Source organism: Etheostoma cragini, chromosome 11 (genome assembly GCF_013103735.1).
Source record: "Etheostoma cragini isolate CJK2018 chromosome 11, CSU_Ecrag_1.0, whole genome shotgun sequence".
Lineage (NCBI taxonomy): Eukaryota > Metazoa > Chordata > Actinopteri > Perciformes > Percidae > Etheostoma > Etheostoma cragini.
This window is the reverse complement of record NC_048417.1, coordinates 18,345,426-18,373,415: the sequence shown is the minus strand read 5'-3', so window position 1 is coordinate 18,373,415 and position 27,990 is coordinate 18,345,426. Positions and strand designations below refer to the sequence as shown.

The window sequence follows — 27,990 nt, the reverse complement described above, 5'->3', positions numbered from 1 at the left end:
GTCTCCATAGTCCCTAGACGTTTGCAGACTGTTATAAAAAGAAGAGGGGATGCCAAATAGTGGTGAACATGGCCTTGTCCCAACTTTTTTGTGATGTGTTGATGTCATGAAATTTGAAGTCAACTTGTTTTAAAATGATAGATTTTCTCAGTTTCAACATTTGATATGTCATCTATGTTGTAGTCTGAAATTTGAAACTTCCACATCATTTCATTCGGTTTTAATTCACAATTTGTGCAACTTTTTTGGAATCGGGTTTGTACAGTCCTAACAAATATACATCATGTGTAACTGTTCACTGGCAGAAATAGTCAGAAACGTCCTAATGTAAGCCTGGCTGCAATCAGCCTTATGTCCCCAAAAATGTCTCCTTTCCTAAAAGCTGGAGTTCAAATCGATTTAGGAAACCATTCCACAAATAAAGGCTACTGAGTGGTAGCCTACAGGCCCTTTTCAGCTTTAATCATTAGTCAACATTGCTTAGGGTTTGCCAAAACTAACACAGGATCCTTGTCCAAAGCAGCAACACACCCACATGTCTAGTGTTACCTGCGGGCTGCTGACGTTGTCATAACAGCTGGGAGTCCTGTTCATACGGACTGAAGTAATCTCTGAGGAACAATGGAACAACGAACTGATTTGTCTTCTTTCTCTAAATGATATGGGACTCTGCGAAAGGTAGGTAACTAGCTAGCTAACTGTTGAGTTTAGCAGAGACGCTCCATGAATGGAGATAGCCTCACGCCGAACACTGTTTAAAAAGGTATCACTTCAACACAAGGGTTGTCAAATTTGAATAAATACCTTTTCAGAATGAGGTGCTGCTCAATAGGCCTCTATGGCATATATTATGATAAACATTTAAAATGATAGTCGTTTTGTTTCCCCCTTCTGCAGCGAACGTTAGCCTGTTTTTGTTGGCAAATCATCTCATTAGGCTAAAACACGTAATATTTAAGATGCCGTTTTGCCGCTCATTTAAGTGTGAATTCTAGTAACTCGAGCATATTCCCACCGTTAACTTTAAATTGAAAAGTTTGTTAATTAGGCTTTGACGGTCAAATGACAGTTCATTTGTTTTAAACAGAGTTGGTTATAGCTTAAAAGGGAGGTAAAACTGTTGAGAATATCTGTCTATCGCATTTTAATGTAAATGTTCTAACTTCTGTAGCTAATCTTCCAGACTGAGAGGCCTATATTATTTTAGCTAGTTACACTAGCCTGGCGCTGGACTCATTACAGAGTCGATTCAGCTGCAGCGTCCGGAGCACACCCTGCTGTATCCGGGTGTCCTCGTGCGGCTCCTGTTCAACCGGGATATGAGGGGCCAATACTGTCAAGTTTCAACACCAACTCATCAAGGCTCCTTAACTAATGTGGTCACGTCAAACTCCTGAGCTTAATTTCTGGATGTTGTTGTTTCCCCATTCATGATTAATTTTAAACAGGCCCACCTGTAGAAGAGTAACACAGCTGTTTTACACCTGTAGTTGCAATGGAAACCCTGCCAATAGGTTGGACTTTGCAAACCTGTAACCAGCAGGAGGGAGACAGGGCAGGACTGTTGAAGGGGGGAGTCACTGACAACAACTCAAACACACAGGTCCATGATCTGTTTCATGAAGATGCACAGGTATGGTGTTTGCAACTCAAAATGAATGTGATCATGTCAATGTTGAAATCTCAGCCAGCCGCTGTAACTGTTGTGTGTTGTTCGGTCAGGGCTTCCAGCTGTCCAGCCAGCCATGGTGGAAGATTAAAATGTTTGTGTGGGAGCCGGTGCTCTTTGGTACCTGGGATGGAGTTTTCACCACCTGTATGATCAATATCTTCGGTGTGGTGTTATTCCTATTTACCGGCTACCTGGTGGTTAGTATGCCTACACTGTGTTGCTCTCTCTACCTCGATTTCCCCTTTTACATGTAATTCTAGTAAATATTAGGAAAAATTATAGAAAGACTGCACTCATTAATAGACAAGCAAGACATACAAGGTATTCTGTTTATTGAAGGGGAAAAAATGACTAAATGGAATGAAATTAATCTAAATCCTAATCACAAACTGTGTGTATGTGTCGGTACATGCTAAAGGTCATTGTTCTCCTAGATCTTTATGTATTGATGAAGCAAAATGCTGTAAAAAAACAACAACTTTGGCCTAAGGTTCAAATGACTGTTTAATTTGTGTGTTGAGAATTTTTGTCAACTGGAGTATTCCTAATTTCCTTACTTTACTACGTTAGGTTTTAAAAACAAAAAAAAAGCATCTACCCCAAAAATAATATGCCCCAAAATACAATGATTCAGTATGCTCTTATTTTAATGGAATCTCCAAACTGATTGCCCCTACTTATACAGATTGGATTTTGCATTTGTGTATTTATCATTTCAATTAGTTGAAATCAGATGAAGTGCATATATAGTGAAAAGTGTGCTTGAATGGTGTATTTAAATGCAGTTAGAGCAAAGAAACATTTATGAAATGTGTTGTGACAAGTGATGGGGAAGATTGTTGCTTTATATTTAGATTATTTAAGACGTCCATGTACGGCTTGTTTAAGGACTCAGTGTGCCGATGAATGACATAGAAAAGACTGTATATTATTTTAAAGTTTCATAATATGTAGCCTTATGTCTGTGTGCTTTATGTCTATCTAGCCCTGATGAAGTTTTTTTTTTATTTTTAGCTGCAACCATCATTAAATAAGTATGTCTTACACTGTCAGTGGACCCCAAACACTTTAATTTGCATGTGTCATCACGGGACACAGCTCCAAAGTTTCTGCGATCTTAATTGCTACATTCGTTTGGGTTTAATGTGCCAGCTAAAACATGTAAGGCAAGGCAACGCGAGGCAGCCATATTTGTATAGCACATTTCAGCAACAAAGCAATTAAAAGTGCTTTACATAAAAAATTTAAGAGCAGTTAAAAGCGATTTAAAAACAAATAAAATACGAGAATAAAAGTGACAGTGCAGTATGAGAAATAAACAATTATTTAAAGAAAAACAATATCAAAATAAAGGTCTTCAGCCTTGATTTAGGGGGTAGTAGCAGTTCATAGAGTAGTAGCAGAAATGTATTTTGGCCTTAAACTGTTTAGGGATGTTAAAGTGAGAGTGAGCTGCATGTTACCGTGAATTACTTGCACCTTATTACCCATTGTGCAAAAGTAAAGAGTTTATGTTTTCAAATATGTATTCTCGTTTTTAGTTTTTCTTAATACTAATGCTGAAATGAAATTATGGGGATTTGAAGTAGCAAATAGTGTGAGAAAGTAAAAAAGCATGATAGGCGTAAACTATTTCTCCCAGTTTTCTCCTAGATAAAACTTTGAGTAATAAACACATTGGACGACAGTTTGAACACAAAGTAAAACTTAAAGGTTGAATATGTCTTTAGGATACCGAGACAAACAAAGGAAAAAAAAACTTGCAGACATATAAACCATATAAATATTGGAGAAAAAGCTACAAGCAGGGTGTATAGTGTGCAGTGAATTACATACAAAGCTTACAGTAAATATACAGTCTACAAAATGTAAATGTGCAGATATGTTTAGTACAGGCTGTACATCACTATAAATGTATTCAATTTGAAGCTATTGGCAAGTTACATGCTGCAGATGTACATGTGCAGTAGTATGTGCATAGATGACTCAGTATTCATCTTGTCTCCCGTCGTCATCCAGGGGAACACGGGCGTGCTGCTTGGGATGTTTCTGGTCTCCATGGTTGTGCTGGTGGCTTTAGTGACGGTGATGTCAGGGATCGGAGTGTGTGAGCACTGCGGGGTTGGGAGTGGAGGAATCTACTCCATGATCTCCATCGTCCTGGGTGGCAGGGTCGGGGGCACTGTTGGCCTCCTTTATGTGTTTGGACAAGTGAGTCACAAATCCAGATGTTCTGTTAGAATTGAGGGTTTGTCTGTGAAGGATCCACACATGTTCTTATGTTTTGTCCCCTGTCTTGCTGCCTTCCACCTTTCAGTGCGTAGCTGGAGCCATGTACATCACAGGTTTCTCTGAGTCAGTGGCGGAGCTGCTGGGTCTACAGAACCAGTGGGCGGTGCGCAGCATGTCGTCGGCGGTGCTGCTGGCACTGCTTGGAATTAACCTGGCCGGTGTCAAGTGGATCGTCCGACTCCAGCTGCTACTACTAGCTGTGCTGGCCATCTCCACGCTGGACTTTGTCATTGGCACCTTCACGCACCTTGACCCAGGTAACAGGGATCGTGGGAAGGTTTAAATCTGTACTGATGTTTTGTCTTCTAATACTCTGTGTAGGTATTTTCAAGCCAGAAAACTATTCAGAGTCTGCCCCAGAATTACATTAACGTCAAAGCGTCTGAAGCAGCATTTAGCCAGATTATAATTATTTAGCCAGACACTCGTATTCAGAATCACTTCCAGGAAATTTAAACAGGAAAATAACCCTACATGCCTCAATTGTCAACTGAGTGAGTAACCCCAATGTTTTTAAAGATTGCCAGATTTGAGAAAAAATTACAGTAAAGGTTGAAATCCAAATGCACTGACACACACAATTTTAATTTCACTGTCACAATTATCTTTTCTTTTTTTTTTTTTTAAATGGCAATGTATCCAAATAAATGCCACTCAGATGTAAACAAATCTAAAATAAACAAAAACGTTCTGCTTTATTAGATAACCAAACATACTGTATGGAATACCTTAAACTTAAAGTTGATAAATATCCTAACCTGAAGTTCGTTTTTAAGATGACTTTTTATGAGTAATGCAAAGTTTGTTTACATTTAAGCTATCAACAAATGACTCTTGCTCTTCACAAACGGAGGCTGCGGGCCATGTGAAATGTGGCCATGGGCCGTGATTGGTCCCCGGGTCAAACTTTGGACATGCCTGGAGTAGCCAAACCATCAAGGATATCATTACAATTGCTAAAACTGTGTGTGTGTGTAAATGGGCTGTATTTATATAGCGCTTTTCTAGTCTTAACAACTACTCAAAACACTTTTACATAGTACAGGAACCATTCACCATTCACACACAACAGTACACTGTGGCCGAGGCTCCCTGGTGCCACCTCCTGTTCAGCCAGTAGGTGTAGCTGTAGTATCACTTTTTATTAGCAGCATGTCTAGAATTCTACTGAGATTAGATCGCTACAGTTGACCTCTTTCATGAGGCTTGTCTCTGAGGAAAAACCTTTTTGATACAAATTTTACCCAATTTTCTCATAAGTTCTCCAATAAGACATGTATGTTTCCTCAGTGGCTGGTTGGTTAAGTTTGAATCGTTTCATGTGCTGTTTTCATGTGACTAACCCTAACCCTTAAGCCAAGTCCGAGACTGGCAGTGGGTTTATTCTGAGGATTTTTTTTCTTTTCTTTTGTGGTGAGGAAATGTTGCCTTTTTTGAGTCGTTTGTATTCTTTTGCTTGCCGTCAGGAAGTCCTTCCCAACATTTCCTGTTCTCACTGATTATCAACGTCCTGTCCAATAGGAAGAGAAAAGTGTTAAAGTCTTTATGTAAATAGGACATTATAAGCACAAAACACACACAAAAAATGAACATGTAGTGCACACTATAAAATACACACATGTATACAATGTATATTACATAGTAAACAATCCCATTTTTTTATTTTTTCCCAGCAGACTACAAGGAACTCCATGTCCCAGGCCAGCTGTGGGCAGTGGTTAGTTTAAGCAGGATTAAGCTTTAAAACTTAAGGGGCCAAAACAAAAACAGATTCTGATCTTACCCCTAACCTGTACTTGTCCACCACTTCCAACCTCCAGCTTCCTTTATATTACAGTAGACCGAGGCCACTTTACAGTCCTGAAGAATTGTGAGAGAACCAGCCATAATGGCTACACCAGGTTTTTCCAATTAAGAGCTTCTGTGTATGCTGTGGTGACCTCATGGTTGGCAGAGAACCAGAAGGTCCACTAGCTAGTGACATAGCCCAGAATAGCCTGAACTCACTGAGGCACATGTTGATGGGAAGGAGCCATCACCAAAATCATGTGGTCACAGTTTGATAACACCTCCCCTATGTACACTTTCAGACACCATGGTGCATCATTGCCGTAGCTAGAGTGATGTACTTTATCAAACAATAAAGGGATATTATCTTGTTGTCAATGTGCTCGGCAAATACTGCAATTTAATACAAAACATGTCATCAAATTGTCAGTAATTCATGATCTGAAATGGTAGAATGGTAGAGGTGAATGGTTAGTAATTTATTGATTAATCGTTTCAGGCAATATTGAAGCAAAAAGGCCAAATATTTTGCTTTCCAGCTTCTCAAACTTGAGCTTTTGCTTCTTGTATCTGTTTTATATCTTACCATAACATATCAACTGAATATGTTTAGGTGTCGGGGTTGTGTCAGACAAAACTAAGACGTTTTGACATGTCTCTTTGCACTCTGGGAAACTGAGCATGTTTTTCTTTTTATACATTTCATAGACACGATTAATCAAGAAAATAATCGCCCAATTAATCAGTAGTCGTTAGTTACAGTCCATTATGTATTTATTGCAAAGATGAATATTCCAGAAGCAGTATGTAAAATGTATCATCATCCTAAGTTTTAAGGATGAGATTTCCCTACATTTTTAATGCAGTTTCAGGGGCTATTAAATTCCAAGAACAAAGGGGAAAACTGACTTTCCTGGGGGTTTGGTACAAATCAAACAGTAAAGAGTTTTGTAAAGGGCATCAACAGCTGAAATTAAAAAAGGATTGGTATTTATTTGTGTTGGCCTGTAATGTCATCTGTTCATCTTAGTACACTCTCGGCCACTATCTAAATGTGTACTTGTGATGCTGACGACTCTGTGTTGGTATCATGAGCAGAAGGGCTTTTTTAACAGTAGTTGTTGACTTCTACTATTATATATGCACATGACCTCTCACCTGACAGGCCTGGCTTCCCAATTTCCACAGCATTGAGGATCCTAAGTGCTGTGACATTTGGAATTTAAAAGCTGCATAGCAAGAAAATGAAAGACACCTCAGACATGTGCTTTCTCATCCCTGATGGGAGGACAGTTCCTTTACCAATTGTGGTCTTTGTGTATTCAATTATTTAGTTTGGTCAGTAACATTGCCAACAAATTGTCTCTGCAGCCAAACAAGTCAACCGCAAAGCAATCCGATTGTGTGGCGCACAGATGAAATACAATCTGACATGCTTACCCAGCCCCTTCAGTGGATGCCTATTCCCCACAGAACAGGAAGTTATAACGTGCTGGTCTGGGCTCCAGGGTGTTAACCAAACTCACCCACATTTTTGGAAAATGACAAGGAGAAAAAGCCGGAACTGAAATCTGAGGCCTGCTGCTACTCCTGAGACCGCTACATCATCTCTCCCTGTGATCCACACTCTAATATATAGTTCCCAATCATTCCAGTGGGACCTACCCCACCTCTGTAACATCACAGCCTGCCCTATTCTCCATGCAAAGCAGTTTATACTGGTTAGTGTGGGAGAGTAAGAGGCCAGCCGGACAGAGGGAGAGGCCTCAGACACTCACATGTAATCTGACTAAACATTCCAGTTTCTATCAGAGGAATGCGGAGTTCAAAAAGGAGCCCCACCCTGCCTATACACTTGTTCTTCAGACAATTTCATGCTGTAATATGAATGCTTTCACCATAGAATTATCTAAAAGCTTGTTTGCTCTGTAGGTCTTCATAAAACAATGTTGTTTTTCTTTTGCCAATATCACTTTACAGTTGATTTCAACCAGTCATGAAATGAGAGTTAAAGATAATATACTCAACAAGCCTAGGCCTACGTACCCAAAAGGAGTGTCATTTCCATACTTCCCATTTCTTGTCTATTTAAGCAGCCACACAATGAATTCTAGTGGCGAGTTTTGACAAACGTGGCCTCAAGTTGCCCAGTGAGGCTTTACTTTGGCACAGCAGTACTTTGAACAACAGGCCCACATCTGCATGCGAGCATGCTAAAATTGCATTTTGACATGCTGATGTCTAGCAGGTATAATGTTTGTGTTTCATCGAATTACCATATAATAACTGACAAACAAAAAAATGAAGCTGTCATCTTTAGTCTGCTGTGTGCACTTTACTCAAAGGCAACTAGGGCCCAACATTTTTGGCCTTGCCCAATCAAGTAATTCTGGCTATGCCTTTTTATATAGGAGCATGGTATGGGGAATGTGAATATGCAGTACCACCAGAAAATGGACAACTTAAACAAACATTTTACACAAAAGACACATTTGTTTTCCGTTTTTTCCACAGTTCTTGTCAGTCAGTCAGTGTATTCAAGCAATGAATTTGTGTTCATAGAAATAGTTTTCTAACAACCTCCAGTTGAACGCTCAGAGGGACAGCCATGGTTGGATGCTGGAGTGTGTGTTGTAATATGGGTGGGGAGCCCATGGTGCAGACATAGACACCGACTGCCCTGGATCTGGTTGTGATTGTTTGGACAGAGGGCGGTCTCACAGGGTCACAGAGTGAACAAGAGTTTGGGCACCTAGTCCTATTTGAGGTCAGATCCCCTAAATTCCTATCCTGGGGAACATGTGCACATGGAGTAACTGTCTAAAACAAAAGGAAATAAATGAACATTCTCACTCACTCACTCTTACTCTCTCGCTCTCTCTCTCGTTCTGTTTTCTCTCACTCTCTGTCTCCCTCTCTCGCTCACTCTCATTCTTTCTCTCATACTTGGAAGCTGCTGAGCTTCTGAAAAGGGTGGCGACTTCCTTTTGGATAAACATGTCATTAATCTGAGAAAACACATTCTTTCCCATCGCAAGATAACCAAGGGGGAAATGTCCGGTGTTGTAAAATAGGCCTGCCCTTCACACTGTGTGGTTTAAATGGCCCCCACCAATGCAAAACAAGCTCTCCCCTGCAAGTTCAACAAATTGACCTTCCTGAACTAACCTGTCCTGATTTTAGACATACTTTTGAAGTGACTTGCTTCCCATTGTTGTCATTTTTTTTGATTTAAAAAGAAAGATGTAGCACTCTCAAATTGCAGTCATGGAATCCCATTTCAGGTAGTGCTGTCATAAATTTGGATTGTAAAAAGTTAAATGGGAACATTTTTTTTGGCAACTAGCATCCTTTAGTCATGTACAAGTTACATCTTCCAATTTTGTTTCAAGTATGACTGAACTTTTACTGATAAAATGCAGTATTTTACAAACCTGTGGTATACATTGGTTTCATACAACACCTGGGGTTTGGTAATGTAGGTCTTTTATGGGAAAGTCCCGTGGTGCAGATGTGATGTGTTTACATTTCCAGTTAATCTCAACTTTTCCAGGAAATGCAGTGCAATACTTTACCAATAATCATCTAGCAACAAAGTAAACAAAGGCAAAAGAAAAACACCACAATAATGAAACCATGTCAATTAACTTATTTAACATGACACAATGTCCTCTGTCAGACTCTTCAAACCTATGTGATAGGTTTGAACTGCTGATACTTTTACTTTTGACTCTTTGCTCAATGAAGACATGCTGGTAACCCTGGTATAAGGTTCAGAACTGATATGCTCTGGTGTGTGTTGTTGTCTCTTCTCAGAACATGGTTTTGTTGGTTATTCAGCCAAGCTGCTCAACAGCAACACACTGCCAGATTACACACCAGGAGAAAACTTTTTCACAGTCTTTGGGGTCTTCTTCCCTGCTGCTACAGGTGAGGTGTCTCTTTTCTTTTCTCTTTTCTCTTATCTCTTTCTTATCTAATAGTGTGGGAAACACTTGCACACTTATTTTACATAGCACATGAGCAGAATGTACACTCCAGCACTTATTTCATTTCTTGCAGCTACATATACAGTATAATAACTAAAAGTGTGTGTGTGTGTTTTTGTGTGTAGGGGTTATGGCGGGTTTCAACATGAGCTCAGACCTTGAGCGGCCTGAACACAACATCCCGTTGGGAACACTGGCAGCTGTCTTCACCTCGTATGACAAATCCTCAACACACAAACCAACAATATTGTTAAATAAGAACACACCACACGGAAACACTACACAATTAATTACATATGACAACTACTGTAAAAGTGTACAGACTGACCTACAGAGAAAGTTAATTGTGGAGCCTGGAGTGTCCCATTTGCAAAATTTTAAGTTGTAGTACCAACATGTCAGATAATAAAAATAATTGTAGTTATCTTAGAAATTTCAATTGATCTACACGTCATGCTACAAGGATTGTATTCAAATATTACTGTGGAATCTCTCCCCTTAGGTATGAATGATCCAAAATGGTGATTTCCTTTGATTTTACTTTAGTGGTGCCCTTTGATCACTTTGTGGCATCTTCTATCAAAAGGCCAACCTTTTCCACTTTCATTGGAGAGAACACACAAACCCATTTTCCCAGCATGGCCCTATCAGACACTCATGACACAATTCTATTATTAGTGACAAAACAGCAGTTTTTAATAATCCTTTGTGGTGTACTGTTGGTGAACCACAGGTGGTTCCTGTATCTGGTCTTTGTCTTCCTTCTGGGGGCCATCTGCACCAGAGAAGCCCTGCGCTATGACATCTTGATAGCTGAAAAGGTAAACTCCCCTCTTTGTTTCCATCCTGCCCCGTTAGAGAGGCCCTCTCACCCAAATGGGTGAAGTGAGGGGATTCCCCACGACGGCTCACTTTGTTGATGTGGTGTGGTGAGTTCAGGTTCTGATTGTATACGTTCTCAGCTTTGACATGTTGGATCCATTGCTGAATTAGTTTCACTCAAATAGAAATACTGAATTATATCATCCTCAGGTTCAAGTGTGTAAAACAAATACTGTCTGACCCAATACGCATACCGGCGCTCTTAAGCACCTAATTGTACTTTCACACACTCCCCAGGTAGTACAACAATTCCCAAAGTGGCGTACGGGACCCCCAGGGCAAAAAGGGGAAAACTAAATTTCACTATAATTCCATCCATAAGTAACACAATGACATAATGTATGACTATTTTGCTCATGGGTTTCACACACTTTCTGTAATAAAACCTCCTAAAAGCAAAAATCCTATCAGATCGGGGCCCTAGGAATAAATCTTAATAAATTAATAAATCTCTTCAATCAAATGGGGGTCAGTGGTCTAATTTGTGTAAGTTTAGGGTTCCTTGACATGAATGTTGGAACCACTGAGGTAGTTGACATGTCCATAAATGCACAGTCCACTTAACCCATAGTCCCACACTTGATCTGCACTTTTTCTAATACTGCTTCGAAGCATTTTTCAGAGCAAAGTGTATCCCACAATAAATATAATGCTTCCCAGCAGATTAGTTGGTGGTGGTAGAGAGCCTGAAACGAAAAAGTTTAAATATATGACATGTTCAATTCAGCTTGAATATTATTATTTACATTCAAACACTACAAAGTTATGGCGGAGACTCCACAGATGTTATCATATTAAATTATCTGTTCTTCTTGATTGGACTGATAAGAATAATATCACATATCTGGCACTGTCAAGATAAATGTTGAATATCATATCCTTTTTATAATAGATTTTGTCAAGGATGTTTCATCCTTGACAAAATCTAATATCTTATCTTAAAATATTATGTTGGGTCTCTTATGTACTGTAGTTCCTAATTGTATTACTCCTCTTGGGCATTGTCTGAGCTGGCTTGTGCCATGTACTGTATTTGTCTGTTGCAAGCTCCAGTGAGTTCTGATAAACTTTCACACGCTTGCCGTCTTAACGGGCACTTGGGCATTGTGGTAATTGCTGGAAATACGTCACATAAGTTAGCACTTGACTACTTGAAAATACTGCAAGTGGGGGTATTGAGGTGGGCCAACTGTTCAGAACATTCTCAGGAAAGAGAACTTTATCAGGGCAATCATTTCCTCTTCTGCTTTTTTATGAAATTTTCTCACAAATGCACTGGGGGTCAATTTGCAGGTATGCAAAGATATTTGTTTTGTTCTCAGCAAGTAGACGGTGATGTTAAATGAGTTACAAGTTAATGACTAGTAAGTAAAAATTTACATTTTTTTTAAAGGACAAACACAGGTAAAGTGCGTTGATAAACTTATGCATTTATCCCATGTGATATGAGGACGTATTCATGGTCTGTCACTGTTAAAGTGGCTAATGCTACGGGTTTGGATGGATGACTGACTTTACTTTTCCAATCATAAATTGGCAAGTGTGTCACACTGATTTTTGAGCGCTTACATAATTGTGTTTACATGTTAGAACAGCAGTATCCCAAAAGCACAGCATCTTAATAGTCAGGCCTCAGTTTGTCATTTTATTGCTCAATGTGACACGTTTCAGCACGTTTCTTTATTTGTAATATACCTTAAATGTTGTGCAGTCTAATACTTGTATTGAAGAAAAAATCCAATTGGAAACAAATTTTCATTACCATTTCAAGGTGTGCGAGTACGTTTTGATTAGTCTCTTCTACTCTCTTGCACATATTTATCTGAGAGAGTTGAGCAATTGAAACCGATCATGCTGCAGAACATTCTCACACACTGTATATTCCACAATGGTTGGACATTTGAACTCTAAGCCTGCATTTGTCCTTCATTTGCACGGCTAATGTTAGGAAGATTACGTGCCATGAAAAGTGTGAGTAAGTGATTGGGCTGTGGGGAAAAAAAAGAACAATGAAATGTCTTGGCCCTTATGCTTCAGGGCCTAAACTACAGATGGATTAGGGATTGTTTTAGTTAGAATGAACCTAACAACCAGAGTTCTGTAGCCTCTAGCTCCAACATCATTGACAAGTTGTAACAACTATATATCATATTGTGGATCAGTGTGTACAAATGGTTTAGTATTACTGTAAAACTCTCGCTATTTTTGTCATTTGATTTTGCTTTGAACAATCACTGACTTAAAAAAAAAAAAAAACCTTGACTTGCCCGTCAGTGGTTCTCATTGTTTTCATTAGGGGCTGGCTGCAGCGGAATTGAACAGGGTGTAGCTGATGGGAGCTCTCAACCCCACCCCATCCTCTTCCACACTCTGTTTGTTTTCCTTCTTCCTCCAGGTCTCCTTGGTGGGCTTCCTCTTTCTGCTGGGCCTCTACATCTCCTCCCTGGCTTCCTGCATGGGTGGCCTGTACGGAGCACCCAGGATCCTCCAGTGCATCGCACAAGAGAGGGTCATCCCTGCTCTGGCCTTCCTGGGAAGAGGGGTGGGTGGATGGATGGATGAATGGATGAATGAATGGATAGACCTAGAATGGGAGGGATGTCTGGACATAAACGGTGCACAGAAAAATAGTCACCATGATGTGAATGCAGATTAGGAAGTGTGGGTGTGTGTTTATGCACCACTGAGTTCACTTATTTCAATACAATACTTTACAATGAATTGTATTTGTCACATTAAAATTGTTAAAATGAGATGATCCAAGTAAGCAGGACCTACAGTAAAGTCACCCTGTTACCACCTCAGTGATAAATTATGTATTGCACCTGTTGGTACACATGATAGGTCATAAGACTAAGCCGCAATGCATTGAGGTGGAAAACACAAGACCAACTAGTGAAAGTGTAGTACAATTTAATATGAATGATTATGAATATTTTGCTACGTTTTATTAGACAACTCATAGATGCCTTTTTCATGTCTTTGCATTTAGTTATCCTAGCCAGTGAGATTTGCCTAGCTTAGATCAATTCATTAGGTAAACAGGAAGCAGCTTCTCTCAAAAGTTTTTTTTTTATTAATTCAGGACAATGCACATTGATGAACAAGCACGGCAGTACACGTGAATGTGCCAGATTGTATAAGTGAAGATCTGAGTACTACTCCACCACTGCTAATGAGTGTGTGCAGTCTGGATGTACAGGGGGTGTGGTGGAGGGACTTAACAGGAAACTGTAACAGGACTGCCTAACTACGAAAGTGTGAAATCCACTCCATAGAACTGAGTGGACTAATTACATCACAGCAAAGAGTTGCGACTCGACACACCCACACACACACACACACACACAGTCACGTTAACATCCCAACCCTGTTCACCCCCACTTTCCTCAGACTTCCCTGAGTGGCAGCAGTGTCTGACCTCTCTCAGTGAGGCCCTAGACATCTTGGCCCGAATCAAAGCTTCAGAACAAACGCAGGAAGGGCGACGGGCAGGGCCCAGCTCTGCTGTGTGCTCTGGAGGCCGGCCAGGCACATAGCAGTGCTCCTTAAACTGTGACATAGGACCTGTGAAGTTAAAGCAAGCTGGTTAATAAACCACATGTTAAAACAATTACTAACTTCCTACTGGTGGGGTTTTATATTACTCAAATATAACTTTTCTGTAGGTGGCTGTTGCTCCTTAGTGTCCATGAGTGAAAGTTGTATATGGTCAAAAGGTGGAATGTCTCAAAGCTACAGAATCTCAAAGAGGAGGAATGGGACAGTCTTCTTTGTCCCAGCTGCACTGTGTTGACTCAGGGACACAAGGGGATTTTTTTTATACTGTCACTGTCCTGTGAAACACATATATCTTCATAACATCAACTTTTCACGTGTTAATTAAGGTTCATTAAAACAGGTTGGTTTTCGGCTTTTTGACGTCGTTTTTTGAAAATCCGATGGCATTTTTCCCTTTTAAAGATAATTGTTGGGGCTGTTGATGGCCTTTTAATCAACAGGACAGCTTGAAGACATGAAGGGGAGGGGGGGGGAGACAACATGCAGCAAAGGGCCCAGGGGTCAGTTTAGAACCCAGGCCGCTGCCAAGGCTTCAGCCTACATGGGATGCACACTCTGCTGGGTAGCTAGAGGTTGCCCCATCCAACGGCTTTTTAAATGCTTTACTTAACTAAGTAAGGTGTGTTATCTCAACCCATAAAGAAACATTTAATCCTTAAATTTAAGAACAACAAAAAAATTATAAATCCACCAATGGTTTTGTTATTAAGTTTTTTTTATTAAACAACAATGCCGTTGCATATTGTGACACTCTCTCCTTGCTTAACAGAAAGGCCCAAACAGGACTCCAGTGGCAGCTATCTGTCTGACCAGCATGGTGACCATGGCCTTCATTTTCATCGGTCAAGCCAACGTGCTAGCCCCCATCGTCAGCATAAACTTCATGCTCACCTACAGCTTCGTAGACTACTCCTACTTCAGTGTGGCCATGGCCTTCCAGCTGCAGAATAAAGACAAGAGGGACACCCTCGTCCCGGCCAAAAGAAACCGGTGTGGGTCAGCCAGGCAGGACTCTAAGCCTCTCATCAAGGCCACTCTCCCAAGCTATGGGAGTGGAGACGAGAGTCCGCGGGGTAAAGGCACGCTATTGGAGTTCACCAAGGACATGGACCAGATCTTTCCCCCCATGTCAAATGTTGATGCGGGGCTTGAGAGGACCACCTCCATGCAAGAGCTCAGCAGTAGATACCAGGGCAGGAAGCCTACTAAGCAGATGCTGATTGAAAGCTTTAGCTTGGATCTAAACAGGGATATGTTCTCCAAAGACAAAGTGGAGGAGATGAGTTCAGCTCCACCACATGAGGAAGCTGAGGTGCAGTGTGGAGGCGGGGAGCATAGAGCTGGAGAAGAACGACAGGTCAAACGCCGTTCAAAAATGCACCATGCTGAGCAGGATTCATCTGCTGACCCTCACAATCACAGCGCAGGTGATCAGCTCTAACCATCAACACTTCACATGTGTACAGCAGACACCATGACTGATCATAGATGTTAATTGTACCTGTTTTTGTAGTAACCTGGCCCTTTATCACATCTTTTAGGTGCTGAAGCTGACCACCAGAGCTTTGAAATCAAAGCCATGAATTCACTGTATGCAAAATTCTGCAACCACTGGGTTGCTCTTATTGGGGTAGGCTACTCAATTAATAATGCACCGTTTTTTCTTTTTTTTCCTAATGCTTAGGGTTCAGATAACGTTTACAGAATTGAATGACTTTATAATTTTTCTTTCAGGCATTAAGCTCCCTGTTGATTATGTTTGTTATTCAGTGGGCTTATGCCTTAGCAAACATAGTCTTTGCGTTGGTGCTCTTCTTCTACATCGGGAAAACAAGCCCTGGACTACCTATAGGTAATTTCCATCTGTTCATTCCCCGTTTAGACACATTTGTAGCTTGGCTTCATGGTGAGCTCCTGTTCTGGTGACCAAATGTCCTGACTTGGACAATACAATCTAACATAAGAGTGAGTTTTCTGTGTCTTAACAAATGTACCACCTGTGCAGCATTTTCCAGCTCGGTATGCCAAAGTTAACAAACTTTCTGACTCTGTACCATAGAGCTGAGCTTAGCACCAAGAGAGAACGTTAGCCTAGTTGGCCTAATCCATATTTCCTGGGATGGGCAGTACAGTTCTGGTTTGATTTGATCGTTATTGATTAGTTACTAGCCTTGCAGTGCCAAACCAATCTCCGTAGTACAGTATGGTCTTCCCCGCCTATTTATTCTGGGATAGGGGAATAAACACCCTCTGGCGTTTTTGTATTTTTTAAACCAATCAAAACCATCCGGGGCAGGGTAGATAGCGTAGATAGCGAGAGGAAAGGGTCGGCCAGACGTCAGTTTTTATTGCAGCATTTTAAATCTGTTGAGCCGGTCTCACTTAATCAGATCAGGTTCAATGCGTACGCTTGTTCCAATTGTGGAAATTGCTTTTCATGTTGGTTTAATAAAAAATAAAAAAAAGCAATTCGTAACTGCAAAGTATACTGGGTTGTATTGACTACCATTTGTTTTTAAATGAAAAATAGGACATGAGGATATGAGAAAAGCATTCTTTTGTAGAATATTTTATTTTAAGTAGACCTATAGCAATTTACACTGATTTGACAGTTTTTGCTCATTTAGCAGTTAGTGGAGACTGGCTTATAATTCAGGAAAAAGAATACATTATACTAACAAACAGGGGTTGTCTTGCCAAGATATGCATAGAGGATTTCTGGGATTGCATTTTGCATTCTATAAAGCTATGCTTTTAATGAACATATTTCATTATACATTCTTTGTTTTTACTTAGTTTTATTTGGTTTAATGTCTGCTGAGAGAAGGTAAAACTTTGTAATTTCACTTGCGGGATTAATAAAGTATACATTATTATTATTATTATTATTATCAAAAGTCTTCTTTAAGCCCTGTGAGTTATTTTTGTAGCACATTTACAAGGTAATTTCATGAACTTGTGTTGGGAGTAGTCTGCAAGTAATGTCTTTTCATATAAACTGAAGCACGATTCCTGCATTTTTATTTTGTTAGATCATTTAGATTATCACATTAGGTCCAACAAAAAACCTCCTGATTTGCATTTTAGCTTTTCAATTTGCTCACCCCATGCTCAGTTGTTATGTGACCTGGTAATGTACTCTGGCACATTTCTTGGAGTTTCACTTGCAGTCTTGTTGCCTGGCAGGACAGCAGCTGTTGTGGCTTAGGATTTCTAGAACAGCTGGATGGGACAGACAGCATCTGTGCACTAAACTCACCACAGTACAGTGTGTCCTAGCTGTCTGACTCACGACATTTCTGAGCACAAGCTCCGCAAGTGTTAAACACTTGTTTCGCAGGTGGTCGATGGGACGCCGTGTGTTTCTCCCCACTCTGTTACTGCACTTCTGTGCACTGTGTTACATCTTCAATATTGACACAAGGAAAAGGGTTTTCATAGACAAATTTAAATGTAACTATATGACAACTGTTTTTCCAACTTACTGAGCTCATTTCTCCAGATAAGAGTTTGGATTTTTATGTATTTATAGGTATCGCAGATCGATTCAGCTTTTTCTCGTGGCTCAAATCAACATTGAATGGCATTTGCAGGTATTGTTCAGACAAATATAAGATTTAAATGTCATTCATTATAAAAATGTCTGTTAAAGTCTGCATTAATAAAGTACAGACAAAAGCTACATTAAAGTAATTTGTTATACTGGTATTACTACAGTAAGACAGAATGTACAAAAAGAAACATTATCTGTATGTTTTTCTTTGCCAGTTATGTAATAATTTCCCATGTCACACTGTCCCCTGAAAGCCATTTCTCCGTACGTTTTTCAGGGGAAAAGCATCTCTTCGGGATGAGATGGTAGTCACCCCCTCTATGTCCAGGGTCGGGCTGAAAACCAAACAGCTGACAGAGGAAAATGCCGACTTTGCCTCTCGTCACCGCTATCACCAATCGTCATTCATCAGGACGGAGAAGATGGTGCAACCACCACTCCACTCCACTGACTCACTTTAACTCTGCCTCTGTGACATGTCATATACAGTAGCTGTCAGCATGAAACCACATTTTCTGCCTCAAACTGTGTCTCGTGTTGTCCTGTTGGCCACATTCTGCACAAATGGATCAGTTGTCCTCCTTAAAAGTAATCTAAATTAAAAGATAAAATAGTTTATGTTGTGTTAATATAATTGTATGGTTATAACCTTTTAAAGTATCACAATCTTTGTTGTATGTTTTTGTTGTTAAATTACTGCTGGGTCGCTTCCAAGAAGTCCAGCCACCATGGTGCTAATGCGGCTTGTGTATGTAACACAAAATGTGTTACTTCACTTACTGCATGTGTACAGTACATTGAATCCCCCCCCCCAGGTCATTAGTTTGCTCCTCCTCATCACATTTCAGAGGTAGTCTAGCTGTCATTGCAGGCCTAAAATAATTTTGAAATAACAAAGAATGACAACATTGTTATTCATCAGTGGCATCTGATTCAAAGACTGTGAAAATAAGACTCGGAAGATATTTTCCCTTCATTGAAAATGTCACACAGGAAAACAACACAATATTTAGAATTAGGTTTTAGATGCAACTGGTTTAAAGAAAAAAGTCTCTTGCATTAATAATTTTGAAATAGCCTTTACTGTAGTTGAAGATGCATCAGCCCAGCCGTCCTCTAAGAATGACTGATAGTGTAGATGTGTTGTTATCAAAGAAAATAACATTTAATAATGGCAGAACTAACTAAAACCTAAATGATTAAATGCTTTACCACACTAGCCAAAGACACATTCTTTTAATCTGATCAAAAATCAAACCAGTGGTGTCAGATGAAAAAGGAAAAGGTGCCACCTTTAAAGATTCAAGCGGTAAAGTGGGTTCAATCGGAACCAAATACGCTCTCAGTAATACACAAGGTGTTATTTGGGTGAAGTGTTTGCTTCGCACGGTTTTAGAGTCAACAGCTAAGCTGTGAAAAACACTTTCTCTGACAGTTTTTTTTAATCAAATCTGCAACCTGCCAACATGATAATTGGAGTCTCTAGATGATTCGATCAGTAGTTGTCAATACTCCATTATGTGTAACAGACCACCATGAAGAAGGGCTAAGGTGTGGGTGGTGGGTCTTTCTTGTTACTGTGCTAATCACTGGGAGGGATTTAAAAGGTTGATTGATTAATATTTGTCTGGAAAGCATTAAAAAAAATCTCCACCACTGACCTGTCCTCTGCAGCCTAAATAAGGATTGTTTTAATGACACCCTGCCACCTTAAATTCAAATACTTATTAATAGGCAGTAGGAGTGTTGTGTAACCAGCAGGGAAGATCTTTGAAAATGACTGTCCTTAAGAAATTAATTCATTTAAAATGATTGTTATTTCACTAGGAATTTCTGTCGACATTACATTTGCATAATAGCCATCCCTGTATCCAACACTGTTAGAACCCTTTTTGTCAGCGAGCATTCAACATCTTTGTGCCTTTTCAAGCCTATTCCCACCAGAAAAACAAATAGCCTAATGTTATAAATGATAATAAAAAATTAATAAAGTTTACAGTAAAATTAGTCCTAATGGCTTGGAGAATCAAAAGTATGGCTTTGAAATGTAATAGGGTTTTAATAATAGGATTAAAATGGCAAGTATGGGTTGCCATATCATCCAATGCAGAGGAATTAGCAGTGAAGCGTTGTGTTGTTTGAGTCTCTGAAGCATCAGCAATTAAAAAAAGGGGAACATTATCATTTATTTTTAAAGGCAGGACTTCCGACAACACCCGAAGGCAGCGCAGCAAATGCTGCCACCGGGTTGAATAACAGGGCAGAGAAGCCAGCACAGTGCTTTGTGAGTGTGTGAATGTGTGTGTGCGTGTGCAGGAGGAGGAGCCCGGGCTCCTCCGTTGTGATAACAGGCTGCTACCTCGTCTCTGTTATCTTCCGTTCCCCGCCGTCCGAGCAGCGGATCTCATCCGGACCTGCAACAGGATTTATTCAATTTTTGTGAAACTTCACTTCTAGCTGGCGCGCTCCTCCCATGGTGTCCCCGGGAGACTCCCCGGCCTCTACGCGACTTTACGGAAACTATCGGCGACCGTTTGGGGGTCTTGGAAAGCATGGAAACGTGGTTTTTGCATCATGTCCTCGGGGTGTCTCTGTCGGTCCTGCTCCTGGGTCTACCGGGGCCCCTAGGGGCTGGGACCCCCAGCAACAACAGCACGGATCCGGTAACGGCGGGATTTTATTATTCAACCGCCACAGATGAGCTCACTAACATGGAAAACAATGCAACTTCAACTTCATCCTCCAGCGAGAGTTTATCAGCATCACAGAGGAACATCCTGCTCACACACACTGCTGAATCACACACTGCTGCTGCGGGAAACTTCGGTAAGATCACTAATACTAAGGCCTGCAAAGACAAGTGTAACGGTTCAGACACAAAAGATAGTTCTGTTTGCTGAGTTTATCCAACTTATTCCGCAGTGCATTTCTTTCCCCTGCAAAGCAGGCTAAGGCTCTGTAAACGTCTACTCTTCCTTTAAAAATAAGCGTTAGCTGCAGAATATAAAAGAAAAGCTGATGTATTAGTTCAATATGAAATATCTCAATATGTGATGTAGGACAGCTATAATCTCTTAATTACAACTTTCTTCATCTAAAGTGAAGATTTCCTGTTGCATCCTGAGTGCACTGACCACATTGTCATGAAACAAGTGCATTGCTCTTTTTGTTTACTTTGCTTCATTATAGAGCTGTGATTACTTATTTTCACTAAATGTTTGTTTTTGGTTTTCTCCATTGATAATTCATTACTTGCACTATAAGTTGTCAGAAATAGTGAGACATGCCCATCAGAAATTCCTGAAGCCCAAGTTTACATATTCAAACTGCTTTACCAAGAGTTAGTTTAGTAGACTATTGTAGAAGATTGAAGAAAGCAAAATAATTACATTTGACAAGCTGGAACCAGTACATTTTCTGGCACGTTTGCTTTCAAAAATTCGATGTAACAATCAATCAATCAATGAATGCAAAGTAATTTTCTTTCGCTGATCGATTCTTTGAATAAGTCTAATTTCTGCGTATAAAACGTGGCTCGTGTTGTATGCACACATCTGTGGCTCTGACATAGAATATAGAGGATGATAAACCCACCATCACAACGTTCACTTTGTTTTTATGGAAAAGAAATATTCCCACCCCTTTAAACCGATAGACCTTTCTAATGAACAAAGACCGACAGAAGACATAAATGTGGTTCACCATTTATCAAGTTGAACCCATTCACTTAGTTTGATGAAAACTCAGAGACCCTCCAGTGAATGTGTCACTGCTATCGTAATCTGAATATCAAATCTGATCAGCAGCCTAACTTCTTTTGAGGTTCCCTGTTAGCAATTGAGCTGAGGTGTTTCCACAGCTTACAGCAGCTTACACCGGTGTTGATAAGGTGTAAGGGCCGCTGTCGCCATTGGTCAACAGCATCTTGTCACGTGCAGCATGTGGCAGTAGAGTTCAGTAGAGACCCCTAATGAGCTCAATCCATGTCGCAAATACAGCTTGTAGATCCAGGAAAGCATGCCTCAAAACATCCCTACACCATTCTGGTGTGGGCTTAAAGTAAATTAAAAGAAAACACAAGAATCAAGGCCTTTAATTGATAAGTACATATCTTTTAGGGGGATTTAGTTAAACAATTTAAATCCCTCAAACAGAGGTTTAGGTACCGTCCTGCTATTAACCTAAACTTCTGCCAGAGGGGAGAAAGAAAGATTTAAGCTTTTAGGGTACAAATGAAGACGTTTCAGAAAATGTATTAGCTTGTACAATGCAACCACTGAATGATACAAAGAAAGGGACCTTAAAACCTTTGATAATGGCTTGGGCCTGTACCTCATGAACAGAAAGCAGACAAGTCATGAATTTGGGCGATCCACCTGCTCTGTGTAAAAGCTGTGGAGTTACAGTTTTGCTGTTCAAATCTACACAATTGCCTCTCTCTGTATAACTTTAATATAGTTTGAATGCAACCGCACTCCTCTTATTAGCAACATAATGTTACCATTATTACTACTGTGCTACTACTCATGCTACAGTTTGTCATCACAATGCAGTATTCTATATAGGCCTACTTATAACATAAACTATTTCTACATAAGCAGTTTTGCATCAAATTCTCTATGGTAGTTGTCTCCATGGCAACAAGATATACATAAATTAAGTTTACTTGAATGGAAAAGTCTGCATTGCATGTGTCTCTCTGATGCTTTAGTTTATTCATTTTAGGAATATTCTTGACTATAAACATTGTATGATTGTGTACTACTCAAAGGAGACTGTGTCACTGGCTTCTGCATTTAAACCCAAAGTGAACCTGAAGTATAAACTGCATTTAAACACGGACAATCCGAGATGGACTGGCCACAGGCTTTACTTCTTACAAGTTGAACAGCGATGTTCAAGATCTGTTTGTCCGGTGAGATTTTTGCGTGGCTTCATGCTTGATTCCTTCAGACTGGGTATTGCCCAGTTCTACCCTGGAAATCCTGAGTTCTCGCACAAGCACAATTTGAATTTGCACAGCATAAAGTAATGCGGCTCATTAACTATACCCTTGTAGCCGAGCTGCACCAATCACATTGGTGTATCTGATATGGACGGGCCACAGTAATCTACCAGTTAGCTCTGCTGGCAGCTAAGTGTATGGGGCTCTGGATATGTCACCCAGTGTGTTTTTTTTTGTGATTGGTCATTGTGTTGTCCAATTGCGTGCAGTGAGTTTTTCAAATGCCCGCTTGGTACCGCCCCTCCAGATGGGTGACTTTCATTACTTCATGCCAGACCCTTAATCTTTCGGATTTGGGTCTGGATCTCCAGGCTGGCCCAGTACGGCAATTCACGGAAAACAATGTGAGGGTCAAATGCTTTGCTCAAAGGCAGAGAGTAGTTGCTGCTAAAGAATGACGGAGTGGAAATGATTCACTTTCCTCACCCTGATTTCACCCAGATTCACCTTTTCTGTCCTAAATCAGGTCTTCCGGTTACAGTCATCTGGTGACCAACAGCTCAATAGTCTGAATATAGCAAAAAGTCCACAGCAATACATTACGTATTTGATCTGTTGGCAATAAAATAACAGCCAATTGAATGTTGCGTCAGACCAGGGTCCATCCTCAGTAATATGCTTACCCTACTGCTTTTGCCTAAATGATATGCAAGCCACAGAGCTACTGGTGTACAACAGATGTGAAAAGACGACACTGACAGCCGTGTTAACAGTTGAGAGCTAAGAGATAAACAGCAGAGAATCTGGGAGTGTCCCTCACTTGTTGCCAACACCACGTTCCAGTCTGAGTTTTGTTGGATCCGGAGAGAGAAAATTAAATCATGAGAGAGACACTTGCAGAGGAAGTGAAAGAGAAAAATAGAGTCCAGTGGCAGAGCTCCCATCACAGATTCCGAGTGGACGGGCTGTTCTGCAGTTGAATTCTCCCCCTCCGTTGGTTCCATCCAGCACAGACGCCTCATCCTCAGAGTGCTGTTGTTCCAGTCATTGGCTGTTAGAGACTTGCCAGGTAACAGGCTGTCAGACAGCATCAGTGACGGGAAGGGAAAAGAAGACAAAGTCAGAGAATGACCTCAAACACACAAAGACTTGGTACCCTGCTGGATTGTGTGTGAGTTTTTGCCTCTCACATACACTTGATACTATAATATCTTGATCTATTAAAGGTCCCATGGCATGAAAGTGTTACTTTATGAGGTTTTTAACATTAATATGAGTTCCCCCCGCCTGCCTTAGGTTCCACAGTGGCTAGAAATGGCGATAGGTGTAAACCGAGCCCTGTTTATCCAGCTCTGCCTTTGAGTAAATGAAAGCTCAGATGGGCCGATCTGGAATCTTACAGCCCCTTTCTTTCTCTGCTTTGCCGGCCCAGAGAATTTGGCCCACCCACAAGAGAGAGACATCATGGATTTCAAACGAGCAAAGTGGCAGTTGGTCAAGGCCACACCCCCAGCCTCCACCTTGCACCTTCCTCCTCAAAAGCTTCAGACTCAAAAATGGCACATACTAAGGAAAGCTCATTGTGGGACTGGCTCTAGTGGCTGTAATTCTGCACCAAGCCTGACTAAGGTCTTTATAAAAGTATCCAAAGAGCACCATGTCATGGGACCTTTAAGCTCATGGGCGGCTCACTAGTTATGTAATTTAAAGCTGCACTCATTTATGTAAGCATTGGATTTTATGATTATGCATGTACTTTACAGTGATGAACGCACATATATAATTATCACCAAACTCTGCAGTTCCCCTCAGCTCTATGGTGCATTTTAGCGTCTTTCTGCTCATTGTTTTGTTTTGGTTTTACGGCCCACAGCCTCAATTCAGTCTCAACACTTTCCAACCACAGCAGACAGCTGTTTTCAGCACTGATAAACCCACTGTGCACTTCTTGCGCTGCATAAAATCACAGTGAAATAAAGTTAGCTAGTGAACTGAATAAAACATGGGAATGAAAGGAAAGTACATATTGGACATATGTATGTCAATGTCAAATGAATGCTAATACCTCATGCCTGCTGGAGGTGTAAAAATGCAACTGTACACTAACATGTTATAGGCCTAGTTGTCTTATACATACACCATGTAACTGCCACATCTCTATGTTGATTCCAACTGGAGACCTTTGTTTGCTTGTCAGCCTTACTCTATGTGCATGGTTCTTGTCTATCTCCACTGTCAACTGTCAAAAGGGAAGTTATTAAAAACAAAACAAAACAAAAAACCTCTGAAACAACAATCTCTTTTATCAACGGCAACATTCTTTTCTGACACTTTACTTCCTATAACGTTTGGATGGTGTTAATGACTTAACAACAATGCTAAAAAAATATATATATAATAATCCACAGACACCGAACATTAAAACCCGCCCAGATCCGTGGTTGGTGACAGTTTTCTGCCAGAGCCTTGTGCTCACTCAGCTTTAGGAAGGAAATGGCCAATTCCCAGCAGAGACAGTTACCGCCATATTTAGGACCTCACGTCTTTGTTAAAGCAGACGAGCCTGGCTGCCAATTGTTCTCCACCCAAAATCATTGCCTCTGCAGCAAGTACCAGTACTTCTGTCAGCATCTTCCCCCTTTATGTAGAGGCCAGATCCAGCCTGGTGAGCACCCTCTGGTGGCCACTGCTGGAAGTGAGCCACAAAAATAAACTGTGTTTTCTATGATACTGTGAAACACAAATAAAGAGCCTTCCGAATGTTTAAGTGTCTTGTATGAAGTGAGTTATTGTGCAAACTTAATATTTTCTCTATTTTACTTTTTTACACAGACACTGATCAGACGCAAAGCTTCACAGAAACAAGCATCAGGTCACTAGAAGCCACAAGTTTGTCTACTGAGCCACTCACCCCCACCCTTGTTTTAGCCACCACTGAGACCAGCATCAGCACAGGCAGCAGCAGCACTGGTACCAGCTCCAGCAGCAGCACTGGTATCAGCACTGTTATCAGCACCCGTAGCAGCACTGGTATCAGGTCTGGTATCAGCAACGGGATCAGCACTGGTATCAGCACTGGTATCAGCACCGGGATCAGCACTGGTATCAGCACTGGTATCAGCACCAGTAGCAGCACTGGTATCAACTCTGATATCAGCACCGGTAGCAGCACTGGTATCACCTCTGGTATCAGCACTGGTATCAGCACTGGTATCAGCTCCAGCAGCAGCACCGGTAGCAGCACTGGTATCAGCACTGTAATCAGCACCGGTAGCGGCACTGGTATCAGCACCGGTAGCAGCACTGGTATCAGCCCTGTAATCAGCACCGGTAGCGGCACTGGTATCAGCACCGGTAGCAGCACTGGTATCAGCACTGTAATCAGCTCCAGCAGCAGCACCGGTATCGGCTCTGGTATCAGCACCGGTAGCAGCACTGGTATCAGCACTGTAATCAGCACCGGTAGCAGCACTGGTATCAGCACTGTAATCAGCACCGGTAGCAGCACTGGTATCAGCACTGTAATCAGCTCCAGCAGCACCAGTAGCAGCACTGGTAGCACCGGCATTAGCACCGGTGGCACTGGTAGCACCGGCATTAGCACCGGTAGCAGCAGGGCCTGGAAGGACTTCACTGACACAAATAAGATGTCAGACGCTTCTCCTGCTGTGTCCTCCGAGGCTAGTTCCTGGATGTTGACAGAAGACGCCAGACTCCCCCAGGACAGCCCAGACACCACCCTCCGACTAGGAGATGCCTCAGACTCGATGTCCCACACAGCCGTCCACACTGACAGCACCTACACTTCTACTGCCATCAGTCGAGCTGGGGAAAGGACCCTGTTGTCTGTCACCTCCTCTTCCAGTAACAGTACCTCCTCTGCTTTTACAGAGGACTCCAACTCCCATCAGCCCCCTTCCACTTGGGGGATTTCTGCTGGGGCTACCGAGACTGAGGACTACACCCACAGTGCGCCATCCACCAGGACTGATAGCAGAGACACAACAGACCAGCACATGACGCACACCTTTAAGGGGACATTTCCAGAGACAAGTTTAACTGGACAACCTAATGCCACCCATCATCAATACACCTCAACATCAGAGGAGACTTCCGACTCGACACCGCCTCTTAGAGTAACAGAGCCCAGCACTGACCAATCGGAAGTGTCCGTTTCCGCCACACCTTCTGTCACCTCACCTGCAGAAGGCCCTACAAACATCTCAGGGACAGAGCAGGGGACGGGCTTTAGTGTTACAACCTCTACTGAGTTCTCCACCGGAACCCACAGCTCCAGCACTCAGAACCAGGAGGGCACTGTGGGGGTTTCATCCCAGACTAGTGACCAAAGCGTTGGCTTGGGTCTGACCACTGCACCCCCAACAGTCAGTAGTACATCAGAAGTGGACAACTCTCTAACAGACACTCCAGTGCTCATTACTGAGTTCTTTCACACCAACACACCTGTCACTGTTACAGAAAGGTACGTGTTACATATAAATGATTAATAAAGTTGTCATGTCAGTCCAGGTGTTATAAAGATGAAAATTGTTCTTGTATGGTCTTTTAAATTTTTGTCAGCAGTCTGTAAGAGATTTTGTTGAAAGGGTTTCTTTTTAACAGATCACAGATAACAGAGGAAGACACTTTCAAAGCCTCTGAATCCACCACCACGACCACCACCACCGCCACCGCAGCAACAACCACCCCTCCTTTACCTGCTACCTCAACCTCCAGATTTAGTAGCACCGCTAGCAGCTCCACTCCAGGGTCACCTACTGAGGCCACCGTCCCATACACTACGCCCTCCACCACTCTGGCCTTGCTGACCTCTGCGGCACACGCAACTCCCCACGTGTCACCCAGCCAAACCCAGGGCCCCTCAACTGGGATGGATAGCCCCACAAACGCCACCACCCTGGAGATAGAAACAAGCACGGACACCCCAAAAATCACCACAACTCACAGCGAGCACATCACCACCTCCTACACCCACAGAACCCCAACTAAGAGTACAGAGGCTCTGCATACCACCGGGAAGCAGACGGACAGAGGAACTACAGAGCTGGTTGGGACCACATCACCCACCAAAGCACCACCAACACCACCAGGTCAGTAGTTTACACTCCATCATTTGAACTGACAATCCTTGACATGCAGTTTTCACAGCAAGAATGGTGTTACTCTCTACGGACCAAAACCTTCAAAAAAGTTAAATACTTTGTATGCATTGCATATTATATATTTTTTAAATATTGATATACAAATGTGCATTATGAACCATTCAAATTATGAGATTGATCAGACA

General features: G+C 41.5%; 3 protein-coding genes across 10 annotated transcripts in view; all 3 read left to right on the top strand.

Moving 5' to 3' along the window:
• Nucleotides 1–490: 490 nt before the first annotated feature.
• Nucleotides 491–18,246, top strand: slc12a8 (solute carrier family 12 member 8). 4 transcript variants are annotated; one of them, XM_034884964.1, is made up of 14 exons: nt 491–678; nt 1,491–1,633; nt 1,732–1,869; nt 3,692–3,883; nt 3,990–4,221; nt 9,569–9,682; nt 9,867–9,954; nt 10,475–10,562; nt 13,019–13,165; nt 14,954–15,611; nt 15,726–15,814; nt 15,919–16,036; nt 17,717–17,777; nt 18,015–18,246. In XM_034884964.1, the coding sequence occupies exons 1-14, from the start codon at nt 657–659 to the stop codon at nt 18,196–18,198; spliced, it is 2,274 nt and encodes a 757-aa protein (XP_034740855.1). In that variant the 5' UTR covers nt 491–656; the 3' UTR covers nt 18,199–18,246. The 4 variants fall into 4 exon arrangements, with proteins under 4 accessions (XP_034740855.1, XP_034740856.1, XP_034740854.1 ...); XM_034884965.1 differs by having other exon boundaries at nt 1,723–1,869; nt 15,955–16,036; XM_034884963.1 differs by having other exon boundaries at nt 1,723–1,869.
• Nucleotides 18,247–20,053: 1,807 nt separating this feature from the next.
• Nucleotides 20,054–26,229, top strand: LOC117953239 (putative per-hexamer repeat protein 5). The gene is made up of 3 exons (XM_034886067.1): nt 20,054–20,563; nt 25,515–26,131; nt 26,221–26,229. The coding sequence occupies exons 1-3, from the start codon at nt 20,290–20,292 to the stop codon at nt 26,227–26,229; spliced, it is 900 nt and encodes a 299-aa protein (XP_034741958.1). The 5' UTR covers nt 20,054–20,289.
• The window catches only part of heg1 (heart development protein with EGF-like domains 1), a 19,557-nt gene continuing 17,275 nt past the window's right edge, over nt 25,709–27,990 (top strand). For all 5 annotated transcript variants that reach the window (XM_034884960.1, XM_034884961.1, XM_034884959.1 and 2 more), the window contains exons 1-3: nt 25,709–25,719; nt 26,293–27,165; nt 27,306–27,793. In XM_034884960.1, coding sequence (XP_034740851.1) covers nt 26,330–27,165; nt 27,306–27,793 — 1,324 coding nt within the window. In that variant the 5' untranslated portion in view covers nt 25,709–25,719; nt 26,293–26,329. The remainder of the gene's footprint in view (nt 25,720–26,292; nt 27,166–27,305; nt 27,794–27,990) is intronic.

Bases quoted from the DNA above. Each gene is read 5' to 3' on its own strand.
- LOC117953239 (XM_034886067.1), top strand. From the start codon at position 20,290: ATGGAAACGTGGTTTTTGCATCATGTCCTCGGGGTGTCTCTGTCGGTC. The intron at 20,564-25,514 runs GTAAGATCACTA...TTTTTTACACAG, and splicing joins TGCTGCTGCGGGAAACTTCG to ACACTGATCAGACGCAAAGC.
- slc12a8 (XM_034884963.1), top strand. From the start codon at position 657: ATGATATGGGACTCTGCGAAAG. The intron at 4,222-9,568 runs GTAACAGGGATC...GTCTCTTCTCAG, and splicing joins CTTCACGCACCTTGACCCAG to AACATGGTTTTGTTGGTTAT. The intron at 9,955-10,474 runs GTATGACAAATC...GGTGAACCACAG, and splicing joins CTGGCAGCTGTCTTCACCTC to GTGGTTCCTGTATCTGGTCT.